Raw genomic sequence first — 19,923 nt, 5'->3', positions numbered from 1 at the left:
ACAGTGTCACTACCTTACTGCGATCCACAAACCTTGGCTGCAGAGTCAAGAGAGGGCAGAGTCTTTCTGAGACTATCCTTACCCTGCATTTTGACATGGAAAAACGTCAAATTTTTCAACGGGGGCTACCTCATGCCCTCTGAGCTAAGGGTCTCATTTTTGTCCTCGAGGATGAACTTTAAAATGGCAATTCTTGTTCTCTTTTCCAGACATTTTGAGCATCACAAGTTAAAACCAGATGAGGAACTTCAGGTAGAAAGAATAAAAGAATCAAAATACATTTGAGCTCTCAGGAATGAATCTGTACAACAAGACACCAGGGGTTACATGGTGACAGCTCCTAGCAGAGATTGGACAAAGATTCTGGCCTCTTGGTGTCACCTCTTAACCACTATGGGACTGGACAGTGGCAGGACATGGGTGGCTTTGTATATGCTGAGCTATGGAAGGAAGAGTTTTAAGGCAGCCTGTAGGGCTTCATGTATCCTTGAGAAGCATTAACAGCAGGCTCCTTACCTCCGCTGTCTTGGTTCCAGATCTTCACCTTGCAGTCATGCGATGAGGTAGCAATCATAGGCATCAAGGCTAATGCTCTTGGTAGAAAGACACAGGATGCTACAGTCTGGAAGTGCCCCTTGTACTCACAGATTCTGTTCCGCGTCTGCCTTAGGTCCCACAACTGCAAAGTAATGACAGAGGCTGGCTCACACGTACGTATTTCTCCAGCTTTAGACATGCTTCATTCACTGATATCCTCTCCCCGGCGTCTCATGATGCACCTATTCCCTCCACTTACCTCCTCATAGACACCCTTATCTTCATCCATCCCATCCACACACCCAAGCATCCAGCCATGTGGTGACTATTTCAGCAACAACTATGCCTCAAACAACCCAGGTTAAGGATGTGCCAGAGGGTTGTTGCCTTCATTATTATCATCATGGTTAGTGAAAGCTCCAAGGCCTGTAGCACGACGAGACAGAATGGGGTTCTTCTATGACAGCTCAAGAGCTGCCTTATAACAGCCTCTTGCCATCTGTGGGTCCTGTGGGGCCCCATAGTTAGGAGCACCTTCTCATAAGTACATACAGGTGCAGACCTTCCGATGTAATGCCTAGACACTGAATCTTGGTATAAGAAGACTAGATTCTATAACTAGGGAGACGATAGTCCTGCCAGCCCACTCTTGTTGATACAAATCAGACCACACCTGGGGAATAATGCTCACAGACAAGAGCAGATGGAATTGTGCCCAAAAAATAATGAAATCACTGGACACCATGTCATCCAAGGAACAGTTATAAGAGCTGGAAATGCTTAGCCTGGAGAAGAGATGCTACATCAATAGCCTGGGATTCAACACCTCAACCTACCATTTACTAGTGTGGTCTTGTACAAGAGATTTCAACTTGCCGTGCCTCTATTTCCTCATCTGTAAAATGGGAACTATAATAATATCTAACTCACAAGGTTGTTTTAAGGATTAAATGAGATAATGCACTATAATGTGCTCAGCCCAGTGCCTTGCACATAGTAAGTGTCCAATAAAATGGGAACTGTAATTGTCCTATTTGGATTATAGATAAGCCTTTAAACTGATATCTCACAATTAGAAATACAAGGTGCTGGGAATTCCCTGGCAGTCTAGTGGTTAGGACTCTGTGCTTTCACTGCTGAGGGCACGGATTTGATCCCTGGTCGGGGAACTAAGATCCTGCAAGCTGTGTGGTGCAACCAAAAAAAAAAGAAAGAAAGAAAGAAAGAAAGAAAGAAATCCAAGGTACTTCGGAGGAGCCTAGGCAATCAATCCCGAAATTAACTGCAAGGAAAGGTATATGGGTTAGGGATGGGATGGGCCCTCAACCAACACTAGAGCTCCAAACTTCCCGAAGAGCTTGAACTCCTTTACTGTGACCACACGTACAGTGGGAACACACTTGGTTCTTCAAACAGTCCCTCCCCTTTCTAAGCTCTGTTGGGAGTAGGGACATTAACAGGCTGGTTCTGTATTTAATGCCTTCCTATCTTGACTTTCATCACATTCCTCTTTTCTGTGACCAATGCAGAGAGCTTAGGCAATGGTGGTTCCTTGAAAGAAGTGTCTGGAATGCAAAGGATCACTGACAGTATGCACTTGGAATAGGCCTGAGACATTAGTAGAGCCTGCCTGTGTAGCCCAGTACAGGCAGGAAGCCAGAGGAAGTCATTTCTCATCAGCAACCAAACACCTGGAACCTTGCAGTTTCTCACCGTGGCTTCACAGCCTTCGCCTCCAAAGCCGCTGCTGCAGGAGATACACTTGTGTCCATCCTCACTGACCTCGCAGTAGGTCTGGATGTGCTGCTTTGCGGGAAATACATGAGCTACCTGCAGCCCCCGACTGTCCCATAATCTGAAAGAAATTACAGCAGGGAATGGGTTTATAGTAAATGTGCTGAAAGGCACCTGTAACAACTTGTTAACGGCAAAGTCTTGGCTCTTTGCCGCCTTGGCCAGTCAGAATGGAACGCCGTGATTTACCTAAAAACAGCAACGTGAACCAGATCAATCTCAGAGACTCCAAAGCTGGCAGGAAATAACCAAACTGAATGACATCTGAGTTCTTTCTATTCTGAGATCTAATTAACAGGAATTTAGACCAAGTATCTTAATTGTACAAGTTAATTTGTTAATTTGGTCCTTTGGGATACTACTTTCAACAGACAAGAGAATATTTCTGTGTCTGCGATTTAAAAAAAATTTTTAAAGATACTTATCATGATGGAGAGGAGCAGTCATCATTCCAGAATCAGATACAGAAGATTTATAGGTCTTGGCCAACCTGAGCCATGGGGTCTACTGGGACTGTTTTGTTTTGCCTCTTGTCTCATTTTTACCTCTTTATCTCCTTCCTCCCATTTTCTAAGTAGAATCTCTTCTGAGATCCAAAGTTTCTGGTCATGCTTTCTAGTCTAAGAAGGGTTTACTTCACCTGACTTGCCTGATGGTGATTCTGACCCTACTTCCACAGGGAGGGCTTCACCAGAGGGCTGAGTGATTGAGAACATATGGAGCCAAGCAAGGGCCGCTTGAGGGGCGGGACGAGTGAGTGACTGACTCTGAGTTTACTCTGAACACGTCTCCACAGTGGGGGCTGGCAGAATCAGCTGCTTGGAAACCGGTCAGAACAAGATGACCTCCTGCCACTCAACCTCCAACCACATGATCCATGATCCACCCAAATCAGAGAGACCCCAGCACTGGCGAGGGGCAGAGGGGTGGAAGGAGAAGCAATGTGGAGAAGCAGAGTAGGAACAGGTTATGTAAGCATGGGAGCCACAGACCTTCACCAGAAACACTTTCTTGCTGCTTAGTAAGCCCACCTGATGGTTTTATCTTCAGAGGTCTGGAGTATATAAGGTTCTCTGGGGACCCAGCACAGGTGAGTGACCTGGAAGAGGCAAAATTTTCAAAACTTCTCCATACCATGTCATTCCTCTGCTGTAATTCCTGGAAATCTCGCTAAATAGCGTCTCTGCCACCACTTCTCAAAGATGTCGAACCTAGCACATCTGACTTAGAGGGATTTTATGTTTTGCAGATTCCCACCAGTCATGCGCGACCTGCAGTTCCTAGGTTATCAGCAGCAATGGAAGCAGCTGGGCCAGTTGTGAGCCCCAAAATGCATGCAGGCACTCTTAGAGTGCCTGAAACCCAAACACCGCTGGCTGGGTTACACCTAAGGAGAGCAGCCCCTGTTCTAAAGTGAGATCAACGAAACCCTAGCTTGAGGCCTCACAGGGTTCAGGAAGAGTGTTCTTGTTTTGCTTTATCCCTGCAGCCCCTGCTGGACAGACATGAAACAGTTTTCAGAACAACCCAGGGTAACACGATTTTCTTTTCTTCCAGAAACCTGCACAAATATGGAGGGGCACAGGGCAAGCACATGTTTCCATGGGCAGTTGTCTTCAAAACTGGAAAAGATGACTATGACTGACATTGACAACCACTAAAGGACATTACCACGTCAGGTGATATAATTCTCCCCATTGTATAAATGAAGACACTGAGACTCTAAGTAAGTTTCTTGGGGTAGCACACCTAAAAAGTAAGGAATCCATGATTTGAATCCAGGTATGACTGACCCCAAAGGCTGTGGAGTTGATATACCAGTTTGCTACAGAAAACACTGGTCTTCATAAGCAGAGCAAATTACACATACAGCAAAAGGTCATGCTTATTTCTCTGCATAATGTTACATATACAGAACACACAATAAGCATAAACTGTGAGCTCCTGGAGCCCAGGGACTGTGCCCTGGGTCACTAACCCTGCTTCTGGCACAGTATCTGGCCCACAGAAGATATGGAATAACTATGTTTTGAAGGAATAAGTGAGGACACCATTTAAAACTCCAATATAAACTAGTGGAGTTGTTCTCTGGGGTGGAAGAACTTAAGAGATCATCTAATCCGATAACCCTGAGAGGCCGGGGTCTAACAGAGAGTTGGGGGGTGAGCAGTAATTAGGACCCAATCCTCTAGTGCCTGGTCATGTGTCTCCTGATCTCTTTCCCAGGCCCTTGCTCACCCCATGCTCCCTCCTGCTGCCCTGCTCTGTACCAAGTTTGAGTTCATACCAGGTTCCTGGAGACTGATGCTCTCTCCGCACACTGTCCGGTCCCCACATCCCACAGAAGGAGGGTGTTGTCACGAGAGCCAGTGCATAGCTGTGATGTGTCTTTGGAAACAGTGGCAAGAAGACGGTCCATGAGATAGGCCTGGAACAGGGCTTTTCAGAAAGTACAACGGTGTTGGGAAGAGATCGGCTAGCTTTACCTTACCTGGACTCACAGCCAATCCAGTGACCACCATGCTGTGGCCGGAGAACTGCTGCCTTGGTTGCGAGGAGCCTTGCAAGTCCCACATCATGACCATCTTGTCGCGAGAGGCACTGAAGAACTGGCCTGATTTGTGAATACAAGCTATCTGCTCAAGAAAAAAAAGCTCCAGTGTGTTTGTTTCATTGGACTTGAAAATGGGAAAAAGAGCTGGAGATAAGAGCGCTAGAGCCTGGAGTTCTTTCTCAGGCTGGTTCCAAATGCACTGTACCTAGTAGGTAAGTATATTCTGTGCTGTGTGATGGTCGCTGATGCCTAGTTTCATTATGATGGAGTTTGCTTGTGAATTTTTAGTTCATTTATGTGGACTTCAGATAGGCAAGTTATATAAATTGACATTACCATTTTCACTGGAAGGTCAGTCTACTATGTAATGCTCTTTAACAAATTAATTTTTATTTAACTGTTGTTGGCTTTTTAAACATTTCCCCAGCTAGGCTAAAAGGTTCCTGAGCATGGAGAGTTTGTCATTTCCCTAGCTATAGTAAACACTCAGTAAGCCTTCAATACAAGACCCTGTTAGGCTAGGATAGGTCAGGGAGAGTTAATCTCAGCCTTCTCTATTTCCCACTCGGGCTATGAAGGGCTTAATAATGAAACAAAAATTTAGTCTCCTATACCTGTAACAATAGCTAGTGAATGGTTTGCCTTGCTTTTCCTGGAGTAGGGCTTCACACCGTCAAATGAAGCCCCAGCATTTTTCCTTAACACTGAATATTCAATCACTCTTACTACCTAGAGCTATTAGACATTCCTTTATTCAATTCCAAATTCCCTCCATGATAATAATCATATGACAATTACCTTTGTGATTTCACGCTCATGTCCTTTCAACCTTTTCACCACATTTCCAGTTCTCCAGTTATAGGCCACAACTGTCTGCAGAGAGTAATTAGAATATTTTAGTTGAACTGAAACAACAAGCCTTTACCTCATTCTCTACCTAATTTCTCCCTATCAAGGTTTTATTGTTGCTCGGTCCTTATGCCCCCCTACTTTGAGTTCTTCTGTCTCTCCCCAAGCCACTGGGCCACTCCTCTGAACCTTACTGATGGGTTTGGGATAACACTCCCCTGGGGGAACTGATTTAGGTTGAGGTTCTTCTGGTTGTAGATCCTGAAGGAAAATCTACGTGGGATTAGATTTTTTTCCCCTAAAACTGTATCATACTTTTTCTTTTTTCTCAAATTTACCATCTTAATCATTTTTAGGTGTACAGTTCAGTAGTGTTAAAAGTATAGTCACATTGTTGTGAAACAGATCCTTTTTTTTTAATTTCAAAATATCTCATCCATATCCCATCTGCCAGAGAGAATCATTGTTAAAATTTCCTTCCATCCTTTTTCCAGGTACATACTTTTCTATTTTATTGTATTTCTCTCCCTAAACAGGATTTCAGAGCATTCTCTGGCTCAGTCTCTGTAGTTCATTGCTAGGGAATAAGGAGCGTGTTAGCACTTGACCTAATTAAATCCCAGTTTATTAATCTGCAAAACAGAGGATAACCCTTCCTCTATCTACCCCTCACAGGTGAGGATCATATATATAAAATTTCATACGTCTAAGATGATATAGATGTTAAGACAAAATGCTGCTAATTAAATGGTGATATCGTCAATTTTTAGATGCATCCCGATTTCAGAGGTGTTAAAATGCAGAAATGTGCATCTTAGAATCAAGGAAATACAGTATGAAAATGGAATTTGAAGATTCTAAATGGCTACTGAAAATTAGAGGCATTATTTATTACAAAATGATCAACATTTTTGCCAGCAAGAGCCTAGATCTGAGTGCTACAATAGATCCAAATATGAGGGAGAGAAAGCAAAGAGATTTAGTGACAATGGGAGGAATCACGGTGCACACCAAAGTAGACATTTTGGCAGAAGAGAGGCATAAAAGAGACTAGAAGTTTCCTTTTGCTGCTATAACTCCTGTGTCTGCAGGTAGGTTACAAATGGACGGGCTGGAATAAGGATACTTGTCATTCATAAAAATCATGTGGGTGGTCTGGCAGAGCACCAAGCGTCTTACCATTCAGTCCTCACAACGGTCCTGTGCAGTTGGCATTACTATCCCCATTTAATAGATAAGGAGACTGAAGCTCAAGAAAACTAAAAGACTTGCCCAAAGTAATACGAAGTTGCAGAGCAGGAATTTAAACCCAGTCTTTCTAACTCTAAAGCCCATATTTTTAACACTACTCAACGTTGCTGCTAGAAATGCAGGGTTCCCTTCCGTTCCCTTCTCTGCAATAAGCTGGTTCCCTGGGAAGCACTGCACACCCCACCTTATCTTTTCCTCCGGAGACACAGAGGTCTGAGTTCAGAGCAGCAACAACAGAGACGGTATCCACGTGAGCTGGGCTATACTCTTGAAAAGCTTTAGTTTGAGTTCTCTCGTCTCTAAATCCATCGGGCCTGCTAAAGAGAGGATGGAAAATGAGGGGCCCAATGGTATAGGGTGCACAGTGGAGCAAGGGGAAGAAGAGTGTGGGTTATGGTAGGAATTCAGGCCAGGCTGAGGAGAAAGATAGAAAAGGAGTAGAGAAAGGAGACATGCTGACATCACCAGAAATGGTATTATTAACTCTGTAAATGCTCAGAATGAGTGAATGACTGGAATCTGATAAAGGAAGAAGCCCAGAGTCTTTGCTCACTCTAGAGATGATTCCCAAAGATGTAGGGCCCCTCTCTCTGTGGCTGCAGACACTACCTACTAAGATGTTTCTTATCCAAAAGGAAACAGACCAAACTGACTGTTCAGGGAAGGTCATCAGTGATGGCTCTGGGCCTTCTCTTTCTTTAGTGGAGAATTGTAATGCGGCGTAAAACTTGGGATCCCACTCACGGGAGGGCTGCTGTACCTGTATTTATAAGTGCTGTATTTGAGTTTGCTCTGCAGTTTCCCCATCACTGCACAGAACCTGCATGAGACCTTCTGGGGAAGAGCTCGTTTCAGATGGCACCTGAATAGCATTCCACGTGGCTGCTGGAAGTTGTGTTCCCTGTTTAGTAAAAAGAAGAATACACACTGTTAACTGTGTTAGGCACAATAATGGTAGGTAGTATGGTTATGTAAAAATCCTTTTTTTGAAAAAGACAAACTGTAGGTATTTGCTTTCCTCCTTTTTCTGCCTCACTCTTATGGCCCTGGGAATGCATCCTCCAATACAGCATTAGCAGATAAACAAAAGCAAAAACAAAACTAATTTTGAAAATATTAAGATGTTCCCCAGTAAGTCAAACATAGAATTATTATGTGATCCAACAGTTCTACTCCTGGGGATATAGCCCAACGAATTGAAAACAGGTGTTCGAACCAAAATTTATACATGTATGTTCATAGCAGCACTGTTCATAATAGCCAAAAGGGGAAAACAACCCAAATATCCATCAACAGATAAATGAATAAACAAAATGAGGTTTATACCCACAATGAATATTATTCAGCCATAAAAAGGAATGAAGTACTGGGAATTCCGGCAGTCCAGTGGTTAGGACTCTGTGCTTTCACTGCCAAGGGCCCAGGTTCAATCCCTGGTAGGGGAACTAAGATCCTGCAAGCTGCGTGGCCCAGTGGAAAAAAAAAAAAAAAAGGAATGAGGTACTGATACATAGTATAACATGATGAACCTTGAAAACATAATACTAAGCAAAAGAAGCCAGTCACAAAACGCCACCTATTGTATGAATCCATCTCTATGCAATACCCATAATCAGCAAATCTATAGAGACAGAAAGCAGATCAGTGGTTGCCAAGGGATGGGGTAATGGGGAATGGCTACTTAATAGGTACAAAGCTGCCTTGGGGCAATGAAAATGTTCTGGAACTAGACAGTGGTGATGGTTGCATAATGTTGTCTATGTACTAAATAATAATAAATTGTACGCTATGTAAATATATTCTGCCATAATAAAATAAATACTAAGAGTGTGTATTTGGAAATAATGAGGGGGTTCCCTGGTGACCTAGTGGTTAGGATTCGGGCTTTCACTGCTGTGTCCCGGGTTCAATCCCTGGTCGGGGAACTGAGATCCTGCAAGCCACGAGGTGTGGCCAAAAAAAAGAGAGGGAGAGAGAATAATTTACACCAGTAATAAAGCTTCTTGAAAAAGAGCCTTAGTTATTCTAAAAGGCTATATAACCTTCCTAGCTTGCCAGATTGCTATTAAATAATTTCACTGTGACACTTCTCTAAATCAGTGTGCCAGGGTCATGAGGTTATGCTGTAGTAAGAATGAGATGTGGGAGACAGTGACACTAAATGAGACAATACAGCTGATGACCTGACCAGCAGTTCTCAAAGTGTGGTCTCAGGACTGCTGGGGATTCCTGAGACCTTTCAGGGAGTCTGTGAGATACTCCTTTTTCCGATACTCCTTTTTCCAACTATGTCTCTGTGTGAGGCCTGATTTTCTTCTTATACTATAACCCAAAGAACATACTGCAATAGATTGAATGCAGAAGCAGATATGAGACTCCAACTGTCTTCTGTTTAAGCCAAACAGTAAAGAGATTTGCAAAAATGTAAAACAATACCACTCTCTTCCAACCAAGATTTTTTGTGTTTTCAAAAGTATGTTTATTTTTCGTAAAATTGTTATTTATGTTTACATGCAATAGTTTTATTTTTTAATGAGTTAATATGTAACTATTTTTAAAATATCTCAGTTTTAATGTCAAAAGGAGGTGGCAGAGTAGAATCCAATCTACAAGTTATATAAACAAAGGCTGTTTGAGGTCCCCAGTAATTTTTAAGAGTGCAAGGAAGTCCGGAGGCCAAAAACTTTGAGAGCCACTGGCCTAGAAATTAAATAATGTCAATAATGGATGATACACTATATTCAAATAAAAAGAATTATTAAATGTTTTCTAGATTTACTTGCATCACCCCCAACAACTAACAAGGCGAGAACTAAAGAGAAAGAGAGATACTCATGCATACACTCATTCAGGAAACACCCCCTAAGCACCTAATTTGTGCAGGTCCTATACTGGTTGCTGGTGAAACAGAGAAAAAAAAGAGACCAGAAGATGTGGCCAGTGTGGACATCTGCTAGGACTGAAGGTACGTGACTAGGACCTAATCTCAGCTACTCTGGGTAATGTTCCTCTGCAACTAGCTGTCCCCTGAGATGCCAGAGGGTGGAGGTGGGAGAACCCAGTCCCCATCTCTTCTGGGGCTCTGCTTAAAGAAATTCTAGGAGATGAGTCTCTTATGGGCATGACCAGCCTACGTAGTTCTAGGAAGAACAGTCTACAGGGAGAAACAGCAGCTAAAACTCACCAAGTATTCTCCATCACATCATTACCTTTTTTTTTTTTTTGGCCGCATGGCATGTAGGATCTTAGTTCCCCGACTAGGGATTGAACTTGGGCCCCCTGCAGTGGAAGCTCAGAGTCTTAACCACTGGACCACCAGGGAAGTCCCATATCATTCCCTTTAAAAATCACAGCTTTCCACAGTATGGAGGTTCCTCAAAAAACTAAAAATAGTATGATCCTGCAACCCCACCCCTGGGCATATATCCAGAGAAAACTATCATTCGAAAAGATACATGCACACCAATGTTCATAGCAGCACTGTTTACAACAGCCAAGACATGGAAACAACTTAAATGTCTATCAATGAATGAATGGATAAAGAAGATGTGGTACATATATATAATGGAAAACTACTCAGCCGTAAAAAAGAATGAAATATTGCCATTAGCAGCAACATGGATGCAACTAGAGATTATCATACTAAGTGAAGTAAGTCAGAAAGAGAAAGTGATACCATATGATATCACTTATACATGGAATCTAAAATATGACACAAATGAACTTATCTACGAAACAGAAACAGACTCACAGACATACAGAACAGACTTGCAGTTGCCAAGGAGCGGGCGGAGGCAGTGTGTGTGTGAGGGATGGATCGGAAATTTGAGATTAGCAGATGCAAGCTATAATATATAGAATGGATAAACAGCACGGTCCTACTGTATAGCACAGGGAACTATATTCAATATCCTGTGATAAACCATAATGGAAAAAAATATGAAAAAGAATGTATATATATGTATAACTGAATCACTTAACTGTATAGCAGAAATTAACACAACATTGTAAATCAACTATACTTCAATAAAATAGATTAAAAAAAAAACACTTAAAACAAAAAACCCACCACAGTTTTCCAGAAGAATTTCAGCCTACATTTGAAAGTTGCCAGAATTGACCTCCTGACAAGAATAGGTAACCAGTGAGAAATGGAATATTTCCTGCCATATCAGTAAACAAAGGATGTCACAGTCATCAGCGATTGAAGCCACAGCCTATGGTGAACTGGTAAGCCCAGAGGAAACTCAGGATATGAAAACACAGGATACTGGCCCCAGTATCCTGCATATCACAGGAGTGATTTCAGGGGCTTCCCTGGTGGTCCAGTGGTAAAGAATCCACCTTACAATGCAGGGGACACGGGTCCTGGTCGGGGAACTAAGATCTCACATGCGGCGGGGCAACTAAGCCCACGTGCCACAACTACTGAGCTCTTGTGCCTCAACTAGAGAGCCTGCATGCCCCAAACTACAGAGCCCATGTGCCCTGGCGTCTGCGTGCCACAGCTAAAGAAGAGAAAACCCACATGCCACAACTAGTGACAAGCCTGCGTGAGGCAGGAGATAGATGGGCTCCAGGCTAGACATTTACAACTGGCCTCCTGTTCACACTTCCTGGGGTGAGAAGAAGATGGGCTCCAGGCCGGACGTTCATTACCAGCCCCATTTACATTTCCTGAGGCAAAAGACAAACGGGCTCCGGACTACACACTTATGACCAGACTCCTGTCTACATTTCGAGATCTGCACCTCAATATAAAAACCAGCAACAGAAATAGGGTAAATCACCAGACATTGGACATTTTTATGGCAGGGACAGAGTAGGACTAAACCCTGTTAAAAGATCAAGAGATCATCCTTAGGGCATGGAAAACATTGCACATGCGCAGAAAGCCTCCTTGGTGGTCAAAAAAGTTGAGGGGCTTCCCTGGTGGCTCAGTGGTTAAGAATCCGCCTGCCAATGCAGGGGACACGGGTTTGAGCCCTGATCCGGGAAGATCCCACATGCCACGGAGCAGCTAAGCCCGTGAGCCACAACTACTGAGCCTGAGCTCTAGAGGCCGTGAGCCACAACTACTGAGCCCGTATGCCACAACTACGGAAGCCCGTGCACCTAGAGCCCGTGATCCACAACAAGAGAATCCACCGCAATGAGAAGCCCGCGCACCACAACAAAGAGTAGCCCCGGCTCGCCGCAACTAGAGAAAGCCTGCACACAGCAATGAAGACCAAAAAATTAAAAAAATTTAAAAAAGGAGGGGGCACCACCCCATAATATGTGATGTAATATGTGATGCTAAGGCTGTCCCATAGGCCTCTGGGCTGTAATCCATCTTGGAAAAACGCTGCGCACACGTGTTTTAGAGACTCCTAAGGCAGGTCACGTGTGGAAAAAGAAACCAGATAATTGGCCAAAGGTAAACAAAGACCCGGAAGAATTGCCCTATATAAATGACCTAACCACCTCTTTACTGCGCTCCTCCTCATTAGGGAGAATGCCTGCACCCTTTCTCTCCGGGTGTGCATCTCTGCCTTGCTTCTGTCTTAACAAACTTTCTCTGTGTGCTCTCCCACTTGTTGCTGTGCTATGTCTCTAACGATAAACTTTGTACCTGTTTTACAGTTTTGCCTCCGTGAGAAATGTATTTTTTACTGGGGGCAAGAGCCAGGGGGTGTGGTGGCTGGGATTCCAGGTTTTCATCCAGGTTACCCAGGTTCAGTTCCTGGGCAGGGAATTAAGATCTCGCTTCACACCACCACTCACTGCTGCCTCTCTGAGATCAGGCGCACCACAATGAAGAGCTGGTGCGCCGCAACGAAAGATCCCGCATGCCCCAACGATGATCCCGCAGGCCGCAACTAAGACCTGACGCAGCCAAAAATAAATAAAACACATAAATAAATAATAAATAAATCTTCAAAAAAAAAGAGTGATTTCAGTGAGCCCAGACTCTTGCATCTTCCCAAACCTAGAAAAGCCCTAAATTCCTTAACTTGACATATATGGTTTTCTTTAATTAACAGTAATCTTTTGATGTTCCCGACTACCTGCCCTTTGTTGCAAAACTCCTATATATCCTAGCTCCCCCCTCGACTCCTCGGAGCAGTTCTCTCAGGGCTACTTGGGATGCTGCCTCCCGAGTTGAAGTCCTAAAAATTCCTGCCGAATAAAATATAACTCTCAACTTTTAGGTTGTAAATATTTTTTAAGTTGACACCAGTGTAGAAGCAAATGCAGTGGAAAGAACACTGTGAGTGGCATCAGGAGCCCTGGGCTCTAGCCCCAGCCCTGCTTCATCTCACTGTGTGTCCTTGAGCTCCTCTATCCTCCCCTCTGTGCCCCAGCCTCCTCATCTATAAATGAGGACACCAGATTAAATGATTTTTAGTAGACTATATGCTCCATAAGAGGAAGGACTCTCATATTCTTCTCTGTACTTCAAGTGGCTTGCACAGTGTGACAAACACATTTGTTGTGAAATAGCGAACCTAAGGTCCCTTCTAGTTCAGACATTGTAGGATTCTCTATAACAAGCACAAGCATCGGCAGACAGGGCAGAGTGTCCTCAGAGGAACGGAACCAGACATAATTTCTTTGACGTAAGAGAAGCCATTTTAGGCCTCAGCCATTTTGTGATCTAAGCCTGGCCACAAGGCTTGCTCTTGACCAGGTCAGGGAGATAATAAATCAGTTGTAAAGACTCCCAGTTCTGTTTTGAAGGTAAAGGTTAGCCTGAGGCACATTCTTGAGCTATTTTGCAGGATCCAAAACCCCCTCAAGCACTCAACCCCAAGACTCACTGGAACTTAAGGAATGATGGTGCTGACCTTTGCTAACCCTGATGACTTCAACCAACTAGAGCTGAAACTCTGTCAGCCTTTGCCCCAATTCTAGGCTGAATTCTCCTCTGCTCAAGCCCCTCATGAATATGCATGAGCCCTTTCATAAATATGCATGCACCCTTATCGTAAAGCTTCCCCAGTTTTGCTGTTCGGAGAGACACTGTTTTGGGAAATATCCCTGGTGTTCTTGCTGCAAGTACTAAATCCTTCCTTCTCTCCAAGCTCTTTGGCTTGGTTGTGTCTTTTGGCTTGACACCCACCAAGAGGGGAATCCAGTTTTTCAGGTAACACAAATATGCCCACAGGAAAATTTTCAGGATAGTTTTCAAAAAGCTTGGAATGTTGTATTGTTTGTAGTTAGACAGAGGTTGCAGGGCTTCCTATCTGCCAACCTAACCCATTTTTCAACCCTGTCATCAAACTAAGGACAGATGGCATCCATAGATCTAGGTCACTGGAAACTGCATATGCTATAAATGGATTGGCTCTGCTTAAAACTGATTGGATTCTTAGCTGGTATCTTCTGAGAGCCATACTTCCATCTGAAGTGTATTCATGGGACATTCTAAGGAAAAGAAAACCTTTAGAATTACTTACCCCCAAACCAGTAGGATCTTCTCGGTGAGCTGCTGTATTCAATACTTTTGTAAAGTTTATCCTTTGGAAAATAGTCCAGGCAGCCACTTCCTAATCTCTGTAATTAGTGAAAAGACACTTAAATTAATCTCTTCTCTAAGCATATGTTTGCACTGAAAGGAGATTTACAAGGTAAATAAGAGATTGTTAATTAAAGAGATTAAGTGTATTTTCCCTCACAAAGGAAGAGCTATTTTGCAAAATTCCAAGATTTTATAACTGCACATTTCCAATAATTAGGGAAACTATACCATAATGTTAATTATACAACTATTTTTAAAATATGCAAAATAGGATATATTTAAATTCATCATTAAATATTTTAATTTTACTCATAGTACTTCTGTTCATCAAAAATCTTCAGAGGTGACTGCTTACTTCAGAGCTTTCTGTTTTTGTGAGAAAGGCAATTTTTCCTGTTTAAAATAATACTTTATTAAGATGAATCATAGAATTTGAGATGGAAGTGCTTTTCAAAATCATCACATATAAACTCTTTATTTAAAGATCTGGAGAAAGTGGGCAGAAACATCATTTGCTCAAAATTCTAACTAGGTAGACCTCCTGATTTCTGGCCCAGAATTTCCATTATCAACATCTACAAAGAAGAAACACAGTTTTATTGCATTTTAACAACTCTATTTTGATGTGGACCATTTTTTTTTAAGCTTTTATTGAATTTGTTACAATATTACTTCTGTTTTTATGTTTTGTTTTTTTGGCCCCGAGGCATGTGGGATCTTAGTTCCCCAACCAGGGATCAAACCCACACCCCCTGCGCTGGAAGCAGGTTGTCTTAACTACTGGACCACCAGGGAAGTCCCAACAACCGTATTTTAAGAATTCAAATAGGGACTTCCCTGGTGGTGCAGTGGTTAAGAATCTGCCTGCCAATGCCGGGGACAAGGGTTCGAGGCCTGGTCCAGGAAGATCCCACATGCCGCGGAGCAACTAAGCCCATGCGCCACACCTACTGAGGCTGTGCTCTAGAGTCTGTGAACCACAACTACTGAAGCCCGCGCGCCGAGAGCAGAGAGCCTGTGCTCCGCAACAAGAGACACCCCCGCAATGAGAAGCCCGCGCACGGCAACAAAGAGTAGCCCCCGCTCTCTGCAACTAGAGAAAGCCCCCCACGCGCAGCAACAAAGACCCAATGCAGCCAAAAATAAATAAATACATAAATTTATTAAAAAAAGAGAATTCAAATAAATTCTAATTATTGTTTGATAGCATGGCTTATTCTCATAATTTAGAGCAGCATAGAGTAGTCAGAATAATATTTAATTAGGTGCATTAGCCTTGAAATGAGGCCTAGGTTTGAATTAGTTATACTGTGGCCTAGGGCAAGTTGCTGAACCTCTCTAAGTCTCAGTTTCCTATGTGTAAAATGGGATAATAACTATCATTGGGCTTCTGTGAAGATTAAAAATAGCACTTAAAATGTGCCAAGGACTGTTTAAGTGCTTTATATTTAACTCATTTAATCTATTCCACAAGCCTCTTAGATACATGTTGTTACTATCCTCATTTTGCAGATGAGAAAAGTCAGGTACAGAGATGTTAGGTAACTTGCCCAAGTTTACAAATAAGTTGCAAATAAGTGCCGGAGCTGAAACCTGAATCCAGGCATTCAGACTCCAGAGGCTTTGCTCCCTACCAACATACTATACTGCATCTCTGCAAAAGCTAGTGCATTCTAAACTCTTGGTTCAACCTGGCAGACTGTTAGGAACAAATGATGACTACTAGCATGATTACTAGATTAACAGTGATAGCAATGCTGAAAGCAGCAATTTCACTCTTATTAATTCTACTCTTAATACACATAGGTTAAATTTACATTACAAATATACACAGAGAACATATGCAAGTGGAAATGAGTCTGGAGGATATTAAACTGAAGCCAATGATGTCTCCTGACCAGAGTGACTGATTACTCTAAGGCTAAGAGTTCATTATGTTAGATATTATATAGCAAGGCAATTTAAAACCTTGAGAACAAAATATAGGTACTTGAATAATGTCCATGTTGTAATTTATTATGAGTAGACTAAGAAATGAAAATACTGTTCAGTTACCTGCCATGGTTTATATTGTAAACATGCACTATACTTGAGAGGAGGGATAATGTCTTGTTCGTTTTTTGTATTTGCACTTTAAGCATAGCCTGGGAAAACAGATGCAAGGCAAATATCTCTTGAATGAATGAATGAATGAATGAAATACTAAGGTGGGAGAGTCTGCTTGGCAAGAAGCTTTTTAAGGACCCAACAACATGAAGTCCTTTAAAACTCTCCAACAACAGATCCTTCAGGCGGTTACCCTGCCCTGTCCCCGATATCAGGCCTGTAAAGGCTACAGAGGACTTGGGAAACCCTGCAATTCAATATGGCTCTCAATGTCCTTGTTGGTTCCAAGGTGGAATCAGGCCTAAATCTCTAAATCTGAATCCCAGGACCCATTTCTGCCCCAATTTGCTTTTCAAAGGCTTTGAGATACTCAGTGGTCACTATTTTTTTTTTGGCCGCACCACGCCGCATGCGGGATCTTAGTTCCCTGAGGAGGGATCCAACCCGTGCCTCCTGCAGTGGAAGCTCGGAGTCAACCACTGGACCACCAGGGAAGTCCCTCAGTGGTCACTCTAAACATAACTCTTAGAACACTCTTTTAACTCTCCAGTACAACATTCCTTGATATATTCCAGAATATACCCACCTGTCATTTTCCATGAAGAAACTGGGACTCAGAGTCATGAGTTGCTAAAGGTCACACAGGGGCGAAGATGGGGTACTGGACCTTATTCAGCTGGACTCCTGGTCCACTGTTCATGTAAATGATGATTTCATATCCCCCTCCCTCTCCCCACATCTCCCTCTGCACACATCTAAACTACACTCTGGAAGACCAAGGAATCTTAAACCAAAGCTCAAACAGAAACAAAACCAGAAGCAAGTGGGAAACGGTCTGATTTGACCCACTAATGGTACAGAGGCTCAGAGAATAACAGCGTCTTGCCCAAAGTCAGTCAGGCAATCAGTACTAGGTCAGAACTCCCAAGGTTGCCCCAAGTTTTGGGGACAACCTGTGCGCAGTTTTTCCTTTCTGGCTGTTCAGATCACAAATGCCCCTCGCCCTCTCTAAGCGTATGGCCAAAGCTTATTTTTGATGGGGGTCGGGGGTAGGAGTGGGTGGAGGGGTGTTTGCCCAAGACTGGATGTAACGCCACCCAACGCAAGGCCGGACCTGGGAACCCGCTCCCCTCTTCGGTCAGGCAAGAGGCTTCGGCTCAGAGAGAGCGACGGCTCCCACCTCCCCTCCCGCCAGCTGCGCCTTTTCCTCCCGCCTCGGGCTCCATACCCTCCGGCCGGCCGGTCGGGCTGGAAGCTGAGGCCGACGGAGGACGCCGAGCCGGAGGGCAACCGCGACCTCCAAGGTCCACAGCCTCCCGCGCCTCCGCCCTTAGCAACAAGGCGCGCGTCGCTAGGGCTGGAGTTCTGGCGAAAACCCTCCGGGCGCCCTCGCCGGCCGCCGAATCGCCGTTCCTCTCGCCTGACGTCTCCCGGGGTCTAGCCGAGAGCGCCTCGCCCTGCCTTCTTACTGCAACAGTGCGTGGACGAGGTTCCAGAGAATAGGATCGATGTGCCCAAGACCGCGCTGCCAGAGAATCTATATAATCCAAGGAAAGAGGGTATCGCTGTAATAGCCACGGAGAAAGCACTTAATAAATGTCCTCTTTTAACTTATTCTTCATCCAGATAGAGATGTTGCTTTATTTCTTTGGCGTTTTCCCTGATACCACCCAGGCAGAGATCCCTCTTTGTACACTTCCCCGGGTCTCCCACTTCCCTATTCCATTCATTCTTTCGTTCATCAAACCTTTATAGCCCATCACCATAGCAAAGAGACCCCGCAGTACTTCTTGAGCTCCAATGGGAAGACAGTTCCGGAAACTGACAGCAGCTACAAGACAAAGTTTTTGTAGTTGCAGTCGAATTGCTTCTAGATTAGAGTCTATTCATCTCTGTATTCCTAGTACAGAGAACAGGGTTTGCTAAGGGCTTGTTGAATGTTTGTTGAATGAATGAACAAATGAATAAATGAATGAATGAATGAATGGCAAGGACCTTAGCCAACATTTCTTTTACACCCTACCAGGTGCCTCCTGCAGTGTTGATCTCCCAGCAGAACTGTCTTCAATGACGACTTGTGCAGTTTCTGAAAGTTAGGTGTCTGTGGGAATGGAGGTTGGGATGGTGAGGGAAATGTACCCTCATAGAATGTCAGGGCTGGCCATGGCGTCTATCATCCAACCGAGGGAGGGAATCCCCTCCACAGCCTCCCCATCAGGGTTCCTCTAGCCCCTGTTGATGCTGCCTCAGTGTTGATGCATTCATTACTTTATTAGTCAGTGACCTGTTGTTAGGAGACCTCCCGCCTGACAGGAGCTGTTGCCACTTGCAACACTGATCTAGTTCAGAGCTGAGGGCTCTCCCTAGAAACTCAGTAACAACCTGGCAATCAGGAGAGACTGATTGCTTTGCCCTGCGCTAGGCTCAGTGCAGCCACAGAGTTGACTTACCAGATCCCTGCCGGTAATATGCTCTGGGGATGCAGCCCCTCTGGAAGATGCTTTAGACTTAAGGCACCTGAGACTCCCAAACTGGTATCTCTAGCCAGACTCCTCCTTAGATCTGCATATACACCTGCCTCCTGCCCATCTCCACCTAGCTGTCTAAAGGACACTTCTCCTTGACATGACTCACACTGGAAACATTATCTTCCCCCCAAACCTGTTCTTCCTCTTTTCTCTCTGAGTACTGGGCACCACCATTCATCAATCACACAAGCCAAGGATCTAGGAGTCATTTGTAACTTCACCCTCTCCTCTTTGTTCCAGAACAAACCCCAAGACCTCTCAATTCTGACTCCAAAATATCCTAAAAATAAAAATCTCTCCACTTCTCTCTATCCACCGCCCTGGTTCAGGCCAACATCACCCCAGCGTGTAATGGATCTAAATGGCCACAAATTTGTTGTAGCTTCTCCTATCAGAGCTGGCCTTGTAACTTCTTTTGACCAATATAATGTGGTGGAAGTGACATTGTGTTACTTTTGAATTTAAGCCTCGAAAGTTCTAGTAGTTTCTGCTCTCACCTTGGAACACTGCCGCCATGGGAAGAAGCCCAGGCAAGCCTGTTTAAGACACATGGCCCAACCAATAGGTAGCACCGAATGCCAGACATATGGCATTTTAGACCATCCAGCCCCAGTTGAGCAATCAGATGGCTACGACCCCAGGAGTAACCATCAGAAAAACAGCCCAGCTGAGCTCAGCCCAGCCCAATTCGCCAACCCACAGAAACGTGAGCAAATAAACAGTTGCCATTTTAAGCCGCTATCTTTGGGATGGTTTCTTATACACAACAGATAGCTAATATCCAAATTCCTTCATTAGGT

At 43.9% G+C, this 19,923-nt stretch overlaps 1 protein-coding gene across 1 annotated transcript; it reads right to left on the bottom strand.

Annotated features, from left to right (window-relative positions):
• Positions 1–323: 323 nt before the first annotated feature.
• WDR31 (WD repeat domain 31) lies at positions 324–17,323 on the bottom strand. Its single transcript, XM_069540734.1, has 11 exons — positions 17,182–17,323; positions 14,428–14,524; positions 7,746–7,886; positions 7,170–7,299; positions 5,684–5,758; positions 4,823–4,967; positions 4,619–4,719; positions 3,363–3,430; positions 2,251–2,392; positions 517–679; positions 324–340 (listed from the first exon to the last, which is right to left on the bottom strand). Exons 3-11 carry the CDS (start codon positions 7,856–7,858, stop codon positions 324–326), a joined length of 954 nt encoding a protein of 317 aa, XP_069396835.1. The 5' UTR covers positions 7,859–7,886; positions 14,428–14,524; positions 17,182–17,323.
• Between the last annotated feature and the right edge of the window lie 2,600 nt (positions 17,324–19,923).

This window comes from Delphinus delphis, chromosome 6, assembly GCF_949987515.2.
Source record: "Delphinus delphis chromosome 6, mDelDel1.2, whole genome shotgun sequence".
NCBI classification, from domain to species: Eukaryota; Metazoa; Chordata; class Mammalia; order Artiodactyla; family Delphinidae; genus Delphinus; species Delphinus delphis.
Note: the sequence above shows the minus strand (reverse complement) of the source record. Positions and strands in the feature narration are given on the sequence as shown.

What these genes read in the sequence shown, in the direction of transcription:
- WDR31 (XM_069540734.1), bottom strand. Translation starts at nt 7,858, where the DNA reads ATGCTATTCAGGTGCCATCTGAAACGAGCTCTTCCCCAGAAGGTCTCA. An exon ending in TACAGCACTTATAAATACAG is followed by an intron (nt 7,300 to 7,745) that starts GTACAGCAGCCC and finishes TCTCTTTAGCAG; the next exon opens with GCCCGATGGATTTAGAGACG. An exon ending in TGGATTGGCTGTGAGTCCAG is followed by an intron (nt 4,720 to 4,822) that starts GTAAGGTAAAGC and finishes CTGTTTCCAAAG; the next exon opens with ACACATCACAGCTATGCACT.